The sequence below is a fragment of the Perna viridis genome, chromosome 1, assembly GCF_037379345.1.
Source record: "Perna viridis isolate PV_CMFRI_1.1 ecotype Kerala chromosome 1, ASM3737934v1, whole genome shotgun sequence".
Lineage (NCBI taxonomy): Eukaryota > Metazoa > Mollusca > Bivalvia > Mytilida > Mytilidae > Perna > Perna viridis.
The window spans coordinates 10,576,560-10,591,776 of NC_142445.1; the positions used below are offsets into that span (position 1 = coordinate 10,576,560).

General features: G+C 31.0%; 1 protein-coding gene across 1 annotated transcript in view; it reads right to left on the bottom strand.

Annotated features, from left to right (window-relative positions):
• LOC148627208 (sodium- and chloride-dependent glycine transporter 1-like) overlaps positions 1 to 15,217 on the bottom strand; it is a 24,726-nt gene continuing 9,509 nt past the window's right edge. Inside the window, exons 2-15 of the mRNA XM_088569587.1 lie at positions 8,825 to 8,969; positions 8,341 to 8,472; positions 7,773 to 7,982; positions 7,190 to 7,244; positions 6,441 to 6,573; positions 6,051 to 6,185; positions 5,626 to 5,729; positions 4,874 to 4,998; positions 4,147 to 4,259; positions 3,679 to 3,819; positions 3,155 to 3,308; positions 2,627 to 2,742; positions 869 to 1,030; positions 1 to 452 (exon numbers count right to left, since the gene is read on the bottom strand). Coding sequence (XP_088425713.1) covers positions 216 to 452; positions 869 to 1,030; positions 2,627 to 2,742; positions 3,155 to 3,308; positions 3,679 to 3,819; positions 4,147 to 4,259; positions 4,874 to 4,998; positions 5,626 to 5,729; positions 6,051 to 6,185; positions 6,441 to 6,573; positions 7,190 to 7,244; positions 7,773 to 7,982; positions 8,341 to 8,472; positions 8,825 to 8,969 — 1,962 coding nt within the window. The 3' untranslated portion in view covers positions 1 to 215. The remainder of the gene's footprint in view (positions 453 to 868; positions 1,031 to 2,626; positions 2,743 to 3,154; positions 3,309 to 3,678; positions 3,820 to 4,146; positions 4,260 to 4,873; positions 4,999 to 5,625; positions 5,730 to 6,050; positions 6,186 to 6,440; positions 6,574 to 7,189; positions 7,245 to 7,772; positions 7,983 to 8,340; positions 8,473 to 8,824; positions 8,970 to 15,217) is intronic.

A 15,217-nucleotide genomic window follows, 5' to 3' on the forward strand; every position in this document is an offset into this window, starting at 1 on the left:
TAATCTTTAGATATTTTATTTTTGAAACCTGCATGTCTTATACAGATACATGACTGGGTGTAAATTCATAAGCCATGGAAAACAAAACCATAATTTCAAAATTAATATTTTCATTCCTTTCATTATACTACCATATCATTTTGTTATAATTGTACTAACAATGAATACCAACCTTCCTTAACTGATAGGAAGTACTCAAGTCATGCAGCACATTCTCATTTGATCTCTAGTATGATTGGTGCTGACCTTGACCTTGGTGGGTCTGTAGGGATATGAAGAAAGCTCGAAGATGACGACTTAGATTGGTTCGATGGAACATGAAGCTGGGCAATGACATTTCCCGATTTTATTAGATTGATATTGCTTTTTGATTCTTTAAATGGATGAACAAAATACGACCATTCTGGTTTGGGTTGTTCTGAAGGTCCCCATGTGTTCTTCGGGCGGCATCCCTGAAGATAACAAGCAAGTGTAATATCTATTCATTCAATATGAAAAGGTGGAAAACTAAAAAAAAACAAAAACAAAAACAAAAAAAACAAATACATTAGGTGCAAATGTTCCCATGATAAAGTGTCTGATACAGGTGTGATTTTGTGAGCTTTGAAGAGAGATAGTGCACTATCTAGAATTCAATTTCTTTCCCGCAATGACCGGTCAATTCGGTTTCTTTTATATACCAAACTTATCACTTTGATGAATTTTTATTTTTTTTACATCAATTAAACAAAATTTATATTACTCTTGTTTTTTTTTAAACTGAAATAATCCTACACCAATCGAAATGCAGATACTAGCAATACTTCTTCCCCCCAAAAAATGTAACAATTGATACAGTGATAATAATGCCAGTTAAACTGTTCCTTACCTGTGATATATCTTTTGTTATGAAGTAGTACATTGACCATATAAAAATAGGAATAAGACAGAATATGACAATCATCCAGCCAGCAACATTTGCCCAGTCAGGGTAGGTATAACTCCCTAACTTGATAGGTTCATACTGGAAACCTTTGAAAATCACCACAAGCTTTCAAAAGAAACAAGCTTATTAAATAAGTGAACACTAAACTTTGTCAGATAACGAGAGGGTTCCTTCTTATTGAAAGTTGTGTGTCGGATCGAGTGAACGAATGTATCTAAATCAAGCCACCATGTCCTTTTAAAATGTTTAAGGTGTAAGTCGATAATTTATCGAAATTTTCAATGGAAACAATAAGAAAACGTATTGTGACGTTAAAATTTGTCAAAGATTTTACTCTTACGACTATTTATGTATAACACATAGTAATTAACAGTCTATATGTATACTTTCTCTGATTTTTTAAACCCTTTTTTAGTACTTCAAAGAAAGTCATAAATTTTGAATTCATATACTATCTCAAATATACATGATTTACTTAAAAAACGCATCTATTTGTTTGTGGTTATATAATACAAAGTAGATGTAAACTGTAATCTCTATTATTCTTATGTCTAAACAAATTATATATCAACATGAAGTCTACGCACTTCTTCCTTTCTTGTAAAACGTTGTTTTTATTCAAAAAAGGATGGTACACCTATATGCAAATATATAATTCTTGGTAGAGATTCCTCATACTTTGTAAAAATAATTCTAAATCATCTTCCAAAGATACAGAAGAGGATGTCTTCATGGAATTTTTTTTTATCGAAAACATATTTGTCCAGTGTGGTGGACGGGTTTTTCAACAAATGGTTGGCATTCAAATGGGAGCAAATTGTGCTCCTCTACTTTCTGATCTATTCCTTCACTCTTATGAGGCTGACTTAACAGCTAATCTGATTCGAAAGAAAGAAATCGTTTGGCTACATCCTTAATTTCAGTTTTTGCTATATAGATGACGTATTATCTTTAAACAATCCTAGTTTCGGGGATTTGATACATTGCTTCTACATCCAAAGGACTTGCGATAAAGGATACTACAGACACTGTGAAGTCAGCCTCATATCTTGACATACACTTAGAGGTCGATGTAAAGGAAAATTATTGACCAATATTTACGACAAACGTGATGACTTTCATTCATAATTGTCAACTTTCCTTTCATCTATGGCAAGATCCATTCAGAACTTACGTATGGAGTTTTCACATCACAACTAATACGTTATGCCAGAGCTTGCCATAACTGCCCAGACTTTTTTTTATCGCGATAGACTTCTTACAATTATTAATCTTCTGGAACAGGGTTATGTCGCAGTAAGATAGAAGTCATCGCTATAGAAGTTTTATGCTTGTCATCACGAACTCGTGAATCGTTACGGTGTATCCATCTGCACCATGAAAACTGATTTGTTCAACGTATCATAGTTTTCCTTTCCTCTTTTGTCTACCCCGAACTTGACTTTTTATGAGCAACTCAGTGGGTGTTTCTAGAAAAGCGGAGGACGCTTACCCTACCAGTACACCTGGTCCATGCTCACAGTTTTTAGTGGTGTCCGAGTTGCTCATTTACTTTTGCTACTTTGTATGTATTATTTTAATTACGTTATGTTCTTTGTTGTGATTGTCTGTTTTCCATGTCTGGTCTTTGTCCCTGGATTACATTCTTTGATTTCATCTAGAACCTTGGTTTCCTTGATTACTCGTTCATTATACACTTACAATTAGTATAATGGGCGCTACTAGACACCATGCTATTCCAAAGAAATAAAATGAAATGGTTGTTAATTTACTTTTCCCCATCATCAATTCTATGTTGCTCTTGAAGTGAAAAAGACCTGAAAAGAATAACAATAACATGGATCTTTCTCAAATCTGAAATTTCTAGTGTTTGGTCAAATTTGTGATTAGACATTTGAAGAAAACGCAGTATAAAGTGGAAATCAAGACCCTTTTAACAAAATACCTTTTAAACGAACACAAGAACACTTTGTTTTCGCCCATAATAAATAGTATTCGACACTACAGCAGTTAAATGCATATATCAGAGTAAATAAAGAGAGTAAACTCACATATACTCACTCCACTCTTAATCTCAGAATACATTCAATCATCTTTTAAACCTCTGTCCTTCCAACTATTCAGCCATAATTTATATTGTTCTGTTATTTGTAAACTGATATTTGTGCTTCCTATCACAAGAAAAAACACTTCCCTTACGACACTTCTATTAAACAAGATTATACAAACCTTTTAGGAAACAAACGGGACATTCCTTGATATTCTCAGCTTCGTATGATGCACCGTAAATATAAATTACTACGAGTATTTCAACTATACCCACAATCAACAATGGAAATCCTCCCACATAGCTATCTACCAAATTCAGTACATAAAGACCTCCCTATAATAGCGTAAAGTACAGTCATTATTGACATTACATTACAAACTTCATAATCACAAATCGGGAACTGGCAAAATCAAGGATAAACCGGTAAAAATGTTAAAAAAACCACTATGTTCCTGACTAAGGACACTATTTCCAGACAGGTATTCAAAAGAGAAATGTTTGGTTCAGCAAGGTTTTATGTTAATGGCTAATTAAACCTCCTGCTAATAGCACTTGAAAATACCTTATTGTACACATGCGTTTTTATTACACTTTTTTGTTAGCTTTATTTGTATATTATAAACTACTACCGTAGAAGTAATCTCACAAACTACTTAGTATATTTCATCTACGCTCTTTCCGTAACATTGAATATACAGTATACCTTAGTAGTTATAGGAAGTCCAAGAGCGAAGAACGCCATGCAAACAAAAACTCGAAATAGATACAATCGCTTCTCATTTTTCTTCATGGAGTCTTCAAATTGGTCGTAGACGCCGGTGATAACTGTTTCTACCATCGAAAACTGCAATTATTCACATTTAAAAAAAATAACAATTTTCTTTTCTCGGATTAAGGAAATGACACGTATTGGAAAATTGATACCAAGCTAAATATTCAGCAAGTAATATCAGTACACCTTCCTAACGAAAACGTGTTTATAAATCGAAACAGTGTACCTTTTCGAACTTCCAAGGTTAAATGATAGTTTTCAGTGTCTGGTTTGCTTCTTCTGTTGATTTCATTTCTGAATTTATTATCGAAGTATTTCTACCAACCAATGGATGGTAAAAAAGCACAATTCAATCATACTTTATTCTAAACATAGGTTTTGCTTCACTCAAATACTTACAATGGAACTAAAACCTAACATCATCATCATCAGGAAGAACAAAACTGACCATAATGGGGACAGTGGCATCTGTGCCAAAGCTTCTGGATACACGACAAAGGCCAGTCCAGGACCTTAAATAAAATACAACAACAAAAAGACCATGCATAATCGGACATAATCATCTATGTAAATGCTTCTGGATACACAGGATAGTCAACGTCTTTAGATAAAATACAGAGACAAACAGGGGTAAATACATAAATGAGCTATACATCAACAACTTACAGAAATGAAAATCAAATAACGATCAATCGTAGTATTAATTTTGCAACAGAAAAATGTAATAAATGTTTTCTTGTTATCTTATATGTTTTAATGGTTTCATCATCACTACAGACGTTTTATGGCCGTCATTATGAACTCGTGGATCGTTTCGGTGTATTCATCTGCACCATGTGAAGCTACTTGTTCAACGTGTCATAGTTTTCCTTTCCTCTTTCCTCGACCCGGACTTGCTTTTTTATGAGCAATTCGGCAGGTGTTTCTAGAAAGCAGAGGATGCTTACCCTGTCAGTGCGAGTAGCAAATAAACTTTTGTTTCGTTTTACGTTTTATGTTCTTTGCTGTGTGTGTATGTTTTCCCTGTCTGGTCTTTGTCCCTTGATTGCGTTCTTTTGATTTCCGATTTTGATTTGGAATATTAGTTCCCTTGATTACTCTTTCATATGAAAAAATGAATTCTTACCTCCCTCAGCGACCTCTGCGACAGTTGTATTTTTCTGATGAGCCATGAAACCAAGAACTGAGAATGTTACAAATCCACTATAGAAACTAGTGAAGCAGTTGATAAGAGGAATCATTACAGCATCTCTGTCAATTTTAACAACCATATAGAAAGATACATTTGCAGTAGTTAATTAGGAAAATAACATATCAAATTGAATGTTACAATATACAATACAAAAGCAAGCAAACAACAAAACAAAAAACAGAAAAGAAATCACAACATACATTTTTTAATGTCACAAAATAACACTTTCAATAAAACATTTCTTTACAAATAGTATGACTATTTGTGTGTATGTCTAAATCAATCATTTATATTCTTTTAAACTTGGGAACATTTTTTTTAACTTTATCATTTTTCTTTGTTGTTCGTCTATCTTAATCCCAAACAATGTATAGGGCTGCCCTATTTCGTTTTATTGTCAAACCTTCTAAGTAAGGACCTCTTAGTCGATGTGATACGGAAAATCGTTAGTGATCTTATTGGATAGAAACTAACATAAAGCTTTCGATTAATTTTTATCAAAAGAAATATTTTACTAAAATATCAAATGCAACAAATCACATGGTATAATTCGTACACCTGTATCAGGTTTTTGATTTGTAATATAAAATGTTCATACCTTGTACATTACATATTTTTATGTACATGTGTTGCAGAACACTTACATTTGACTATTTGACTATTTGTATATGATAGATAGAGTGTACCTCAGTGCACTACTGTTGAATTCGTTATAACTAGACATTGCTATCAATCCACCAACACATGTACCAATGGAGTAAAATATTTGTACAGCGGCATCGCTCCAGACCTTAATGAAACCATGTACATTTTTAATAGTTTATTTGTTTCTAAAATATATGAACCTTGTTGTAAAAAAAGAAAATATAATACTAGACTCGATTTAATTATAGATTAAGGATATAAAATTTATGAAATATGAAATTATGCATTTCGTATTAGTATTTGGGGGAAAAAAGTCTTTGGAAGAAAGCATTAATTTTTAACCACGTTGTTCATAATTACAGAAAAAATATTTCGGATTTCTACCTAGTTGGAAAGGAAAACAATCTAATGTACTAATGATAGTATGAATATAGTGTTGGTTTATTGTTTGCATCATACAACTAACCTCTGCTTTTGTAAGTTTTTCAAAGTCAGCTGTCAAATAGAACTTTAATCCATCCATATGACCATCCAATGTTAATCCACGAATAAGTAAAGCTGTCAGAAGGACATACGGAAACAGAGCAGTAAAATATACAACCTGAAAATATAGGCGTTTTGACAATGTAGAAGTTCTGGTTTTAAGGTCAATGAATAGTTTTTTTTCAAACAAAGAAATGTGTACGAGGTCAAAACAAATATCGATCATTTCTACCAATTGAGTACTAAGCACCAATGAAAATAAATCTTTGTACTAAAAAAAATGCATTTAATTGCATTAAAATGAAATGTTCGAGTAGAATAGATTTATTACAAAGTGTCGTTTCATGTATGTAGTCAAGGGAACACCCCTTACCTTTCCGAGTGATTTAATTCCTTTTGAAAGTACCATCAATGATATGAGCCACACTAAAAGATTACATAGAGTTACGTCCCATTTCAGTTCTTGTATGTTATCAATTCCTGATGTTAACTGTAAAACCCTGTTACTGAAACAAGAATAAACTACATTTACTCAAAATAAAACAGTGTTGTTTAAGTGTGTTAAAAAATGGAAAAGGAATTACAATTGAGGAAACTAATTGTTGAAAATCTATAGAACAAGAAATAAACTGAGAAAAAGTAAACAACATACTGTATCCGACAGAAAATATGCGGACAGCCGGACTCCACCAAATATCATAACATTGACTTGAAATAGTATAACGTTAGTGTATAAATTAGCATTGAGAAACCGACCAGTGTTTAAATGAGTACAACATATCTGTTCTAATGGGGGAGATGGTGGGCAGTAGTTTCATGAAAATGATAGAACATATGTTATATTTATATAGTTATAGATATAAGATAACTATTTCTGAAAGAATTTATTATTTGTAGCCATCTTATATTACGACCTATCTTTTTAACATTTGAACAAGATCTGCAGATGCCTCCTGATTATTTATTTGATTCTAATCAGTCAAATGCACCCAAAAATTCAATCTTTTGATGCGCATACACAAAGCGATAAATAGCTTCATAAGCTTATATTTGTACTTGATGTGTTAATCTCCACGTTAATAATTTGAAAAGCATGCATACTTTTGTTCAGTTTTGACTTACTTGAAATATTCTGTACTTGGAGAATGTGTTTCATTTTCAAAATATGTTATATTTACTGAAATAAAACAACAAAAAATACAATAGTATATTGCCTATATTATACGTGGTGTAGAAGGTGCTTGCTGAAGATCTTTGTACAACCGTAAGAAATCTAATCTCGTTATGTTTATTACTTATTTGGTGAAGTCTAGTTGTGCGAACTAAACATAACAAAGTTACAATAAATAAATAAATAAATAAATAAATAACAGGTTATGTTCAAGACGACTGCAAGTTTATGAAATGTCAACGCTACTTAAACTCATGGCTGATACTTAATAACTTTTGGTAAATCTTAATAAATATGTTGAGACGCATGTACTTGTACAAACACATAGTTGTTATAAAAATTGCAAAGAAAAAGTGACGTTGCAAATAATAATTAAAATCTTTGCTGATCATGGAAAAATTTTATAGGCCTCTATGAATAATGGACATCCTCAAATTTACATTTCATGGCATTTTGTTTTATATTTTTTTACCTTTTTAATGTTGTTTCACATCAAAAAAATATTTGCAATCAAAGATTCGATGCTCAACTTACGACATTCTTTTCTTGTCCCATTCCAGGGATCTACAGACGTATTATTCTGGTTGCCATCGCGACAGTAGCACGTGCTCCAAGATTGGTCACATGTTTTCCATGGAACTTCCATCTGCATTGATCCAAAGAAGTAATATGTGCAATAAGCTATGATAACGGCGTAGTAAACAGTTATAGTTCCGGATATCGTAACCATAGATACTCCTAGACCTGTGTTAAAATGAAAATACCAGAAAATTAGAGGTAGAACGTGCTTGTTGTGGTACATATTTGATCATATCAAAATTTGGATTTAGTACTTTAGTACATGTCAATATTTACAGAAAAAAGTCACATAAGTTAATGTCAAAAGGTTTTTTAAATTTCATAATACTTATGATTCAATATTTGAGGATGGGGTAGATTCATTATTTTTTCTTCTATTTTTACTACGCCTGAGAAAAAAATCTCTGCAGTTTTTGTTGTATTACAACTTAGCCTGGTTTTTACGTTTACAATAAGGTTGTAAAAATGAATGTTACAAGGTCTTAAAATACGTCATTGAAATATGTAACGCTTTTAAGATTACCTTTAAACCAAGGATTAAGTCTCCATATCTTTATTGGCCCTAAGCTGCTGAATTGGCCAAGACAAACTTCCATGTAGAAAAAAGGTATTCCGATCAATAAAAGACAAATGAAATAAGGAATGAGGAATGCCCCTGTAAAAAAGGATCAGAAATAATTGTAGGTGAAAATTTGGATGTTGTACAGTAAATCCGTAACATCAGTGAAAAAAAGAAGGAATCTGTAGTGATTGATTTATTACAAGTTGAATTAACAGAAAAAAAAATGATTTCTTTCTTCAAAACTTAAAATTTGCAATCTTCGAATGTTCCACTTCTTCCCAAAATTCTTAATGTATGGATGTTCCCTTACGCATTACAAATGAAGACTGACTATAAGCCAACACCAATTTTAAACTATATCATTTTCGAAAAAAAACTAGGTCATTTGTACAGAATAATAGTTTTGTATACGTTTTAGCCAATAAAGGAGACAGTTATTTCTTACCTCCACCATTTTTAAAACATAAATATGGAAATCTCCACACATTTCCCAGGCCAACTGCATACCCAACACATGTAAGTATAAATTCTAATTGGCTATCCCAACTACCTCGTTGTTTATTACCATTATCAATATTTTCTTGGTTCACCTTCAACAAAATAAATATGTTTAGATAATGACTTTAATGCAATTTAAAGATGTGTTATACAAGAAATCTACTCCATGAAACAAGAATTATGGTTATGAACATACCTTTTACTGACGTCGTATTTAAAAAATAATATCATATTTATAATCTAAGACGATTGTAAAGCAAATCATTTAAGTATTAGGCATATTGTGTAATGGTAATGCATTAAAATGCGTTTCTTCTTTTTTTTTCAAATAATTCAATATAATGTGTAGTGCACCAATTTTACATTACATGTAATGGTAATTCAATGCATTATATCACAAAAATGCATGTAAGAGTAATCCAGGGACAAAGACCAGACATGGAAAACAGGCATACACAACCAAGAACATAGAGTAAAACTAAAATCATACATACAAAATAACAAAAGCAAATGAGCAACTCGGACTCACTAAAAACTGGGGGCATGGACCGGTCCACCGGTAGGGTAAGCGTCTTCTGCTTTTCTAGAAACACATAATAGTATTTCACGAACTACAAATTAATTACATTGCCATACTGTTACCTACTCTACATACAAAGAAACTTGACAATTATTACAAATTCGAACTTAGTATTTTTATTTATTTATTATTACAATTTTTCTATAACGCTTAATCTAAAACAATTCTACTCAAAGGATTTTACATCACATCACATGTTTAACAATATACATACTAATAAAAATATAATACATTAACACACAAAAATATATCTGAGTAGTAAAACTTGCCTAGTTAATTAGTAATTCTAAATGGAAATATTTACAAAAACAAGAATATATTTAAATGAATCATAGTCAAATTGAGTAAAAATATATATTGAATAAATTTGGTAAAAAGTCTAAAATAAGTTTGCTGTTTAAAAATTATCAAATAGAAGTTTAAAATTTGAAACTTTATTAAAAAAAAAATAAATATGTCCAGTAAATAATATAACTTTGAAATGAAATATATGTGCTACTAAAACATACAACATACACATTATAAAAGAAACAAATCACCAGTTAAAACAAAGGTTCAGTAATCAAAAGCAAGCAAACGTCTATGGCACTAAGTATCACAGAATCGAAATTAAGGGCCTAAAAATGCTTGTGGGAAAAATTGAGTTTTTAACTTCTTTTTGAAAATAGACAATGATTTTGCATTAGCAGTTCTTTTGGTAATGCGTTCCGAAGGGTGGCCGCCGCTTTATCGAATTTTCTTCGTAGGTTTTGGTTCGCACAAGGAGTTAAGTGTTAAGTTGTTTTTAGACCTTAATGATCTTGATGGCCTGTATAAGTTTATAAATTCACTTAGATATAGTGGCGCTTCTTGTTTCATGGACTTGAACACATACAACAGAATTTTGTATTGCACCCTGTACTGTACAGACAATCACTGGAGAGATTCAAGTGTCGGAGTAATGTGTTCGTGTTTCTTTTTTCTTGTTACCACTCGTGCAACAGTGTTCTGAACCATATATAGTCTCTGAATGACACATGCTGGTAGTCCATTGAGTAATGCATTGCACAATCCAATCGAGAGATAATTAATGAATTAGTAGTCCGTTAAAATCCCCATAAATTAGAATAAATTTGTGCAAATTTGTAAATAAATAAAGATTTAGCTTTTGGATGGGAAGGTAAGAATTTTTATTCAAAGTGTACTATCTTTGTTTACAGGCTTCTTTGTTTTATTTTAATCAATGTATTTATCCCTTTTTATAATCCAAAGAAAACCGTATTTTAACACTATTCATAAATTGAAACAATGATGAAGGACATATGTTTTGAATTATTGACTAGGATAAAAATGAGAACCAAGAAATTATATTTAATTGGCATAATATTTTAATGCAAGAATTCAATTACATATATTCTTTCCATTAGTTATAACTCTGTTGTAAATACAATTTAAATGATAATTTCAGAAGACCGATTGTGTTAAATTGATGATTTCAAGGAATGCCGACATCGACAGACAAAATATACAATAGATGTTTCGATAGTAATAATTTCCATAATTACAGGTAAATATCAAAGATTTGCCAAAAAAAACAAAACAAAAAAAAACAAAAAAATAAATAAATAAATGATAGAAAGATACTTATCTCCTGTCAACATTTTAATAGGTTAATTACCTGTAATTTGCAATCTTATCTCAGGCAAAGAAAGATCAATTTGAAAATAAACTTAACAATTTTCTTTAGTGTTGCGAGTCCTCAACAATGCCTTTGTCCCATAGATTTACAATGTCTTGATTGTGTATCATGTTATCTTATTTATTTGCTTGGCTCTCCGACGATAAAACCATTTAAAACGTAATATGGCAACTCAATGTATTACTTAGCTAAGGTAATGGTAATTTAATGTGTTATAATGCAATGTAATTCGCTCCATGTCTGGTAAGTACATGTATCCCGCATTCAATTTCTTAACATCTTTAACAACCACGTTGCACCCGAATTGTTAAGTGAACTTAATGATATTGAATCAGCAAGCTCCGAAACAGCGTCTGATGTTCGAAATTTACTTTAGACACTGCAGCCAACCTTCTAAAAAATGAGAGAATAATGCGAAGTCGTGAAAAAGTGAATCATTTTACGCGAGGTTATCCGATTGTCATTTAAAAAGTGTCCGAGAATTTCGGAATACGGATCAGCATGGAACCTAAAATAAAGTACATATTTGTTTGTATTAGATTTTTTGTCAATACAGAACTAATAAGTATGTTATGTTGAACAAACACATGTGCCATGTGTACGCTCAAATGTTATGTATTTTGTGAACGAAGATTAGTGTATGAACATATGTGTTGCAATTTTACTTGTAATTTATGTACTGAATTAGATATGGTATGTGATAACTCATTGTGAATTTGAATTAAATGTTGTTGCAATTTATTTTTATGGGAGTACAGTCTTTGATGAACTTGATAACTTTAAACATAAATGGGGCTCAAACTAATTACATAAAAGAAATAGCGTATTTGAATGGATGAAATCACAGAAACGCGCCGTTGGTTTTTCACAGGAACATATAGAACAAGACATCAGAAACAATACAAAGTTTGATATATTTTGTACTCACGGACCGAGTGCTAGTAGGGTTCGGCAATTCTTATACAAAAACATTCAACTATAAGCTTATTGATAAATTTGGGAATGATGTAAGGGGAGTAGTTTTAGTGAACATTGAAAAAGATATAATAACATTAACGTGACTTTATGCACCAAATTGTAGGCCTTTTCTCAAAAAGTTTGATCGCATGATAAAAGAATACGGAGTAGGAATCCCAATATTAGAGGTAGACTTTAATGAAACACTAAAACAACAGCTAATCTAGTGTTAAGTTCTAGTGTAAATTTACAACCAGTTAACACTTTTTTAAAAGTAATGTAACAAGAAATGATTTTATCCTTCTGATAGAATGCTGCAAAATAAAACCGGCTATTATAAACTCAACTGACCATCTCAGTGTGTTTATGAAATTCAAACCAAACAAAAAGGAATTTCATTATAGATCATGGAATACTTATATGTCACTAAATATCCCAACAAAATACTCAGTGATAAGTATATACAGGGACGCCATTAGACCATAAGCTTAATAATGAACAAAAGTCGATTTGTGATGGTCTTAAATCAGTCAAAAAATGTACATTATTTATTCTTGCTATGAAGTTAATAGATCTCCAGGGTTAGAGAGAATATTGTTAGAATTTTGGGACAATCTCTGATACAAACTTGTGCAAATTTTAAATAAGGGTTATATGGAACACAAACTTCCTAACTCGCAAAGAATAAGTGTTCTCTCCTTAATATTCAAAAAAGGGGAAGAAATCCTTATCCTTGAACAATTATCGCCCAATATATTTTCTAAATATTGATATCAAGATCCTTTTACATGTCCTGGTACAAAGACTCAGAAAAAATATTACCAAATATCATTAATGAAGATCAAACAGGTTATGTGAATAGATACACTGGATTCAATCATAGACAAATTTAAGATATAATTGATTATACAGAAACTAATATAATTAAAGGTGCTGTAGTATTTGTTGATTTTGTTTAAGCATTTGATTCCATCGAATGGAATTTTTTTCATGTTACCGACTCTTACACATTTCGGATTTAATGACTATTTTATCACATCGGTAAATACTTAATACAATGAAGTTCAAACGTGTAATTAATAATAGATAGACATCTGAAGCATTTAAAAGCTCAAGGGGTATTAGACAGGGTTGTCCTCTATCTGTCCTATTTTGTTCTGTCAGTCGAAACATCTAAGAGGAGTAAGTCACGATATTAAACGTATAACTTAATTACGGTACACATAGTATCAACATTTCTTAATTCGAAGTAATTGGATATTAGAAACTTATGCTTTAAAAAGAGCACACCAAATCAATGGTTGAAAATATTAACTACTGAAAATTTTAAAGATTGAAGTGAATATAAAACTAAAATAGGTTTTCGATTAACTGCTGTATACCATACGTTAACATTTAAACAAATAAAACGCTGTACAACTCAATTGTATCTAAGAAAAAGGAAGGATCTATTGATCTAAATAATAGGTTACGCAGGTTATTTTGAACGCAGAAAAGAAAATTGTTCAACAAAAACATATATGATTTTGTCTTCTTTTCTCTACAGGGAAATAAGCATGAAGTTTTTTGGTGGAAATTGTTGCTGTAAATCATTTCACCAAACAAAATTTGTGTAACTAATAGTAACCCATGTAACTACTGTAGAAAATTGGGAAATTATAAACACTACTTCATGTGGTGTCCATTCCTTACTAAATTTTGAAAGATAATACATGACATCCTTTCGATTCGTAAATACAAAATTGATATTTAAATGAAGCTAAAGCATTTAGTAATTGGATACAAAAATTTTGATAAAAAATACTTCTGGTTTAATTATTTTTTTTCTAACTATAAGAAATTTTTCTATATGCAAATCATATTATAAATCAGAGAAAAAAAGACAACTGACACATTTATAATATTTGTGAAGGAGTTCAATCAAAGCATTAAGTAAATATAGATAATAAAAAGTTGAGAGTATTCCGGCAATTCATAAAGACATATTGATGGTATATGCATATTAATTTTTAAGTGTTCTGCTCGAATTTTAAATTCGTAGATCATGGAAAAATTTCTTTATATATTTTGTATTATGTATTACCTTTGCATGTAGCGTTGCCCTAAACAACTAGTGGTATTGAACAAGAAGCGTCAGTACTTGCTTGAAATCCTGATGCTATTTGTAAGAAGCAATTTTGAAATAAATGTGATACTATCGTTAAAAATAATAAATATAACACTTTGAAATATAAATTCGACCGAAACCAGTGCCGCGGTATACAAGTTTTATGTCAAATCAGTGCAGTATTATTGTCGTTTTATATATTTATATTTTCAATTTTAAAGTTGAAAACACAAAGTTGTTTTTCAGCATTTAAATCCCTAACCTGCAATTTGTTACAATGCAAGGTTATCTATTGACATATTGTAGAGGTATTTTCCAAACCTTATACTGTTTATCAATACTCTTATAACGAATAGATATAATATATTGAACATGTTTGATGTACTTGCATCATATTAAAGTTTTCCAATTACTGAAAACCATCTGTGCTGTTTTTCATTTTGATAATACATCGAGTTAGAAGGCATTTTAGACTAGAACGAAACTTTTATGTAGTTGGAAATTTATACTTATTGTAATGATATTCGTCGACTCATCATGACGGTGTGATTAAAATGGAAATCCTTCCATGTTTATAACGTCGACGATAAAACTAACGTTATAATGAGGGACACAACATAGAGACACTATACAAAGGAATCATGTTTGACAGAAAATAAAACACCAAAGGTAAGTTTAAGAGTTGTCTTTTTTTTTTTTTTTTAAGTAGTAGTCCACCTAAGAATCATGCAGTGGGTGATTTATCGATGTCAGACATTTGAACCAAATTGACTTGCAATATGTAGGATTTAATGGAAAAACAAGAATTAATATCAAAAAATGAAAAATGTTTTCACCGTAACCATAGCAACGACCACTCCTTAGCAACCACCAATTTTGGGCCTAAAATCACAAAAACATCACAATTTGAATGTATTTTTTTATATCTAATGGTGGAAATTTGTCAAACTACATAATTATATTAATAAAGTAAGTGGAAAAACAATTTACAATAAAGTACAAAACAATCTGATTGGTT